General features: G+C 31.3%; 2 protein-coding genes across 2 annotated transcripts in view; one reads left to right on the forward strand and one right to left on the reverse strand.

Moving 5' to 3' along the window:
• The window catches only part of kud (oligosaccharyltransferase subunit 5 kud), a 3,397-nt gene extending 1,433 nt beyond the window's left edge, over positions 1-1,964 (forward strand). The window contains exon 3 of the mRNA XM_074119620.1: positions 1,815-1,964. The gene's annotated coding sequence lies outside the window, so the exon portion shown is untranslated. The remainder of the gene's footprint in view (positions 1-1,814) is intronic.
• Positions 1,863-5,674, reverse strand: TSG101 (tumor susceptibility gene 101). Its single transcript, XM_074119606.1, has 9 exons — positions 5,360-5,674; positions 5,050-5,134; positions 4,201-4,266; positions 3,943-4,106; positions 3,745-3,871; positions 3,367-3,545; positions 3,058-3,261; positions 2,839-2,972; positions 1,863-2,301 (listed from the first exon to the last, which is right to left on the reverse strand). The coding sequence occupies exons 1-9, from the start codon at positions 5,393-5,395 to the stop codon at positions 2,115-2,117; spliced, it is 1,182 nt and encodes a 393-aa protein (XP_073975707.1). The 5' UTR covers positions 5,396-5,674; the 3' UTR covers positions 1,863-2,114.
• Between the last annotated feature and the right edge of the window lie 326 nt (positions 5,675-6,000).

The following is a 6,000-nucleotide window of genomic DNA, read 5'->3' on the forward strand; positions in this document are numbered from 1 at the left end:
GTGATGTGCCTTTTTCAATTTTCTGCTATCGCACTTAAAGAATCAGGTTTCTAAAGCATTTTTCGTCAGAATGTGAATAGCCGTAATATGACAAGAAAGATAATGCAAAATTCATTCTCGGAGAAAAATACTTCTTTCCTCTTAAAATAGTTTTTTTTTTTTTGCGAGTCATCTTGGGTTATTGGCGCTCAAAGCTTTTTTTAGTGCACGGACGGCCTCCGGAAGAGTTCTATCACCGTACAGTGAGCTGTAAGAAGCTCCTAGGAAGAAAAATTCTATGGGCCAGGAGCTAGATTCGAACCCGTGATCGCCGCGTTGGTATCCAGTATGCGCTAACTCAAACTCCTAGTGATTTTTTTAGTTGTAGTTGATGAGGAACATAAAAAAGTTTAAGGAAATTTAATGTATTACGTTTCTGCTTTTAATTGAAAAACAATCTGATGTCTAAAGGATGGAAACTTTTTGGAAAAATAAAAACGGAGACTATCAATAAAAAGTGAAGTCTTCACCCTCGAGTGCAGTCTAAGAAAAGAATTAAGTAATAACGAATAAATATTCTGAAAAAATACTATTTATGTAAAGGATGATGCTTTGAATAAATATATGAAATATAATTTGTATTTTTTATATTCAACATACGCCTCTAACACCGCCTTAGCGGTGTGAGGCACCCTTCTTCAATCCCTCTCTGCTCTCTACCAAAGCTCTCCTGACGTTCCACACAATTCCTCTTTTCTTATACGACTTCTTTACCAGCTCTTCCTATCTGCAGCGCGGCCTGCCTCTCTGTCTCTCCTTTTGTCATCATGTGCATTCTTTCGCCGTCCATCCATAGAACGTACCTGAAACAACGTAGTCTATTATTTTCTATTTCTTCTTCTGCTGCTTTTACATTCAAGCTGGTTCCTATTGTGGCGTTACAGATCCAGTCTCTTCTGGTCTTTCCATCTTCCTCAGTTACCTCAACTCAGTTGTCTGTATTTTACTTTTGTGCTTCTTAGTCCAGGACTCCGATGAGTAGGTGAGTATGGGGAGAAACATCGACCCATAGATCGACTCGTACTCTGTCACTTCTCTGTTACTGTCCTTACTGTTACTGGTCCTTCCTGACCGCGCTAAACATCCAACCTGTGGCACCCGTTTTTTTATGAATCTTCTCATCCATACGACATTCGCGCTTAGATGCGCCTCTAGGTATTTGAACCTCGTGGATCTGGTCCACCTTTCTTCTTCTGTTTTACCACCCTCAAAATTTTATGCGGCTTCTTTCCTATTCGTAAAACTCCGCCTTTTCTGATTACTGTATTGACTCTTCTATTGTTTATATTACTTCCTCTATTCTATTTTTCTCAATAGGTGGGCCACAAAATCGTTACGGTTTCTTAGTGCTTCCAAATCTTTAAAGTTTGCGAATATCATTGTGATAAATTATAAATTTTTAAAGCTTACTTATTATAACGGCTTTTTATAAGCCCTTAATTGATGCACAGATAGAAAATAGGGGAGGAATATCAATATTTACTTTTTTATTTTGAAATAGTGCTTTCCTAATTAAAGGTCGTACTCAAAATAGGCACGCGTAATCATAATATACAAAATGACTGTTAAAAAAAAAGAAGTGTAACAAGTTGATTTTCTCCAATTTTCAAGCTCATTCTAATATTTCAATTCATTTTTAGTAGAATCCTCACTCATGTCATTACAATATCGCCAAATCTAAATGCGTGACGTAAGATGAAAGATAATGTTCAGTGTAATAAAGTTAATACAAAAACTTGATCATCAATTATTAATACAATTAATTTTTATTGCAGGCTAATGAAGTTGTCAAGGATGAATGTACCGAGGAAATTTTCAGAAAATAAAATATATGCATGTGATTTTTATTATAGTTAAGTTTTGATACATACAGTATATTTCTTTAGAGGTCAAATATCACAAATATAATATACATATTATATAAATCTTTTTTTTAATACTTTCCTTACTTCTAAAATAGGCACGCTTAACCATAATAAACAGAATAAAAAAAAATGACTTTTATTTAAAAATAAAAATAAAAGTTCAATGAGAGAATTTTAAAAGTAAAATATGTATAACAAAAATACAGTGTGCTAACACGCTAAACCAGCTTTCTGTCTGCACTTTTGCATGAGAGCTCGTAACATGAATTGCTTCCTTGATAATGTTCGAACTTGTTTCAAAAATACATCAAGGTCTATGACTCCTCGACGCAATGCTTCACCCATGTAATAAATGGTATCTTCTATAGCGGCTTCTTCGGCATAAGCATTTAAAATTCTGCAATTTTATATGTATAGAAATTAAAAAATATTTTTTGTGTCATAGTTAATTTATTACAGTAAACATACATAGAAAATATATAGATTTAACAACGTGTCATTGAAAGAAATATGTCTTCTAGTGAACTAAAATGGTTTGGATCCATTTTGAGTTAAGGCGAAAAAATGACCAATCATATTCATATAGTTTTCTTCTAGGACTTCTAGTAAAAGACAAAAACGAAGACGACTGGGGGGGGGGGCAAGGAAGTAGGTACTAAGTTGAAGTCTTCTGGTCTGGTAAACAGCTTTTTTTTTTCTTTTTTTTTTAAATATGGGTGAGGAAAAATTTTTCTGTGTACGCATTTTTGTAAGAATAAATAATTGCTTGTTTAACATTTATCCCTTAAATTTCAAAGCTATAAGAGAGGGAGAAAGAATAAACTGCATTTGTTTAAACCAAGGACTAAACTCCAGAAGAAAAATAAGTTAAATATTATATTAAATTCAAAGTTGTTAACAACATAAGACAAATTATAAACATTTAAGCACTAACTGTTTATAAAGTGGCGTAGTAGTAGTAACTGCTTCATCTACATCTACCTCTCCCTGTTCTCCTAACTCATTTATTGCTTTCTCCAGTTCTGCGTCCCTCTCTTTCAACAAATCTATGTTTCTTTCGAGATCTGCCTAGAAAGATATGTATATTTTAATACATTTCTATCTTATATATATTTTTATATAAATGAAATGATTTTTCCGAAGATGAATTTACCTTTTCTTTATTTAATTTCTCGATAAGTTCCTGTAATTTAACTTTGCCTTGGTTCAGTTCTGTCGAAGTTTGTTCGAGTATATCTAATTCAGCTCTACTCTGGCCAAAGTATTCATTCAATTTTTGCATTAATTTATCCTGAACAGCAGTTAAAAGAGAAGCCTTAATATGTTCTTCAGTTATTGTGGATGAATTACTAGACGGCTAAAATTTAAAAAAATGTAAAATACCACTAAACGCCGAAGTGTTAAAAAAAAAAACAAAAAACAACATGCAAATTATTCATTATTGAACAAAAAAGTACATTACCGTCTGTGGTGTGGGTAATGTTGGAGGAAATGTAGGATAAGGTGCACTGTTTTCTGTAGGATATGGCAATGAAAAATTCATAGCATTGCTTCCCGCCAACCCTTGCGGCAAAGGCTGATGAGGTATCATTGAAGGGTAAGGTGGATAATTTCCTCCGACCCCTGGCATCGGCATAAACGCTGAAAAAATTATATTGAGTTTTATTTTCTATAACAACAAAAGAATTTAACTTACACTTTTTTTAATCAATTCTGCTGCCTTAAAGCGATTTTCTTATAAATCAAAATTTCTTACACCAATACGTAACTAATAAAATTCGAATTATGATGTTTGTCCTGTGTTTATGCAATACTTGAATAACTATTTGATAATACATACTTGAATGCTGTGGTTGAGTTGGATATGGTGGTTGAACATCTGTTGTACGAGGTTTTGAGAATACTGGAGGGTGCTCACCAAATGCACATATCATCACCATTATAAGACCACTCAAATCGGAGGATGCCTAACAAATTTAAAATATTCTTTTAATAGTGATTCAACATTAATTACTTTCATAAAATAGATCAAACTTACAGGATTCCAATCGTGTAGATAGGGAAGATAGATTTTACCGTTATGATCAACAAACATAGATACTTTTATTTGCATATCTGGTGTTGGCTTAACAAAACACATAGGCGCATTATTTGGATGAGTATCCATTAGCCAAATGCATACAGGTATGTTGTAAGGGTTACCTTAATATCAAAGGATATCAAGTAAATTAAAAATAACACTTTATCATAAATTCGAAGAATAACTACAGAAAATGGTAATTTTTTTTATAATTACCTTTGTAAGAAATAGGAATTGTCCCTTCCAAATTTACTAGATCTTTAAATCGTCCATCATTGAATACTGAAAGAAAGATTAGTATGATTTTTACTTAAATATTTTTATCAATCTAGCAAACTTTTCATTAGGGATTTTTTTTTCAGCATTTCTGCAGTACTTTACTTTCAAAAACAGTAGACTATACACTTCATTACAACTTTATAATTTCTACGAAAAGTCCAAATAATTTACAATAGTCCGTTATAAATAAAAAGAGTTCGTTGAGGTAATTGTGGGCCACAACTTTCTAGCTTTCTAAAACACATTAATCTAAATGACTCTAGAAACATAAAATTATATAATTCTTTAGGATATAGTATAATGTTATAGTATATCATATTTAAAGAATGAATTCTTTCCGTCAGCAAGACGAGATAAATATCACGATTTGTAGTACAAGTTTTAGATAAATTAGTTATAACTAGTGCTTATAAACAAGAACACGAATAAGAGCTATATTTTGGAAATCTGTATTAGCGTTTACCCTAGTTTATGTTAAAGTATAGTAGGAATGTGCTAGCATTATTAAACAGCTCTTGGTAGATAAATAATGTTCATGTTGAAAGGTATCCAAGCACTTAAGTACACTACTTTTTCAAATCTAAACTGATGAAAAAAGACAATAAATTGAAATTTTAGATAAGTCATTGTGAATTACAATTAATTTAAAGAATGTAACATTACATTAATCTTTTTACTGAAAAAAATGTGAATCTGAAACTTATGAATGTATGAAATAAATACAAAAAAAAGAAAAATAGGAGTAAATATTTACATTCTGAAAAACAAAAGACATTTAAAAATTACCAAATCTATCATATTTCCAGGATAGGTTCTTATAATTGTCCAACGCTTTGATTATATCTCTGCTAGCAAAATCAGGCCTGGCGTACTAAAAATAATGAAATATTTTTGTTAAAAACACTTTTTGTTTCGATAAGGTTCTAATCATAAAAAGTTACAATCAAATACATGAGTTTTCAAAAGAAGATCACAATTAAGCTCTACCGAAAAAGTTACCCTGAATGACACATTTATTATCAAATAAAGTAATGGAATTTTCATATTTAGCAAGTCTTTAATAAAAGCTTAATTTTTGTCAATTAATGTCACTTACCGTTTGTGTAAGAACAGATTCCAAACTTGGAATCATACTGAAACAAACTTCAAATTATTGTTAAATATCCTTATTTCAACTTAAATTCTTTCGTTCTATAAAAAATAATAACAATAATTAAATAAATGTAATATCTTCCATCCTGATCTTTCGATAAACGTCACTGATATACACTTCAGCAATTTCTCTCAAAACAGATGACTAACTAATCTACCACCTGATTACTAAACCTGGTAACCACTGTATTACAAGTATTTAATTGTGCAATCAGTGTACTCGCGCTAGGCATACTTATTTTTTATTTGTACCTTCTCTATTATGGAGTCTTCAATTAGAATACGAAAATTGACGGGAATTCAGGATACAATTAACCTAAAATACCTGAACTTTTCGAACTTAAAAAAAAAAATGTAATTGTATCCGATTCTACAAAATTGCCCTGGAAAACTTAGTAAGGAGGTGCCGCAACTGTAGAATTTCGGCTTAAGGAAAAGAAGTATAATATACATAGTTACACATAAAGATGTATAACTAATTCAATATCAATTTTATGAAGAAATATTTAATTTTTAGACCTTTAAGAAGAAATAAGTATCGTTACATTGTTACCCACCTGCCTATCATTAAACCTAGCTTCTCCA

Source organism: Rhodnius prolixus, unplaced genomic scaffold, assembly GCF_049639745.1.
Source record: "Rhodnius prolixus isolate KJV_2025 unplaced genomic scaffold, Rpr scaffold_2, whole genome shotgun sequence".
NCBI lineage: Eukaryota > Metazoa > Arthropoda > Insecta > Hemiptera > Reduviidae > Rhodnius > Rhodnius prolixus.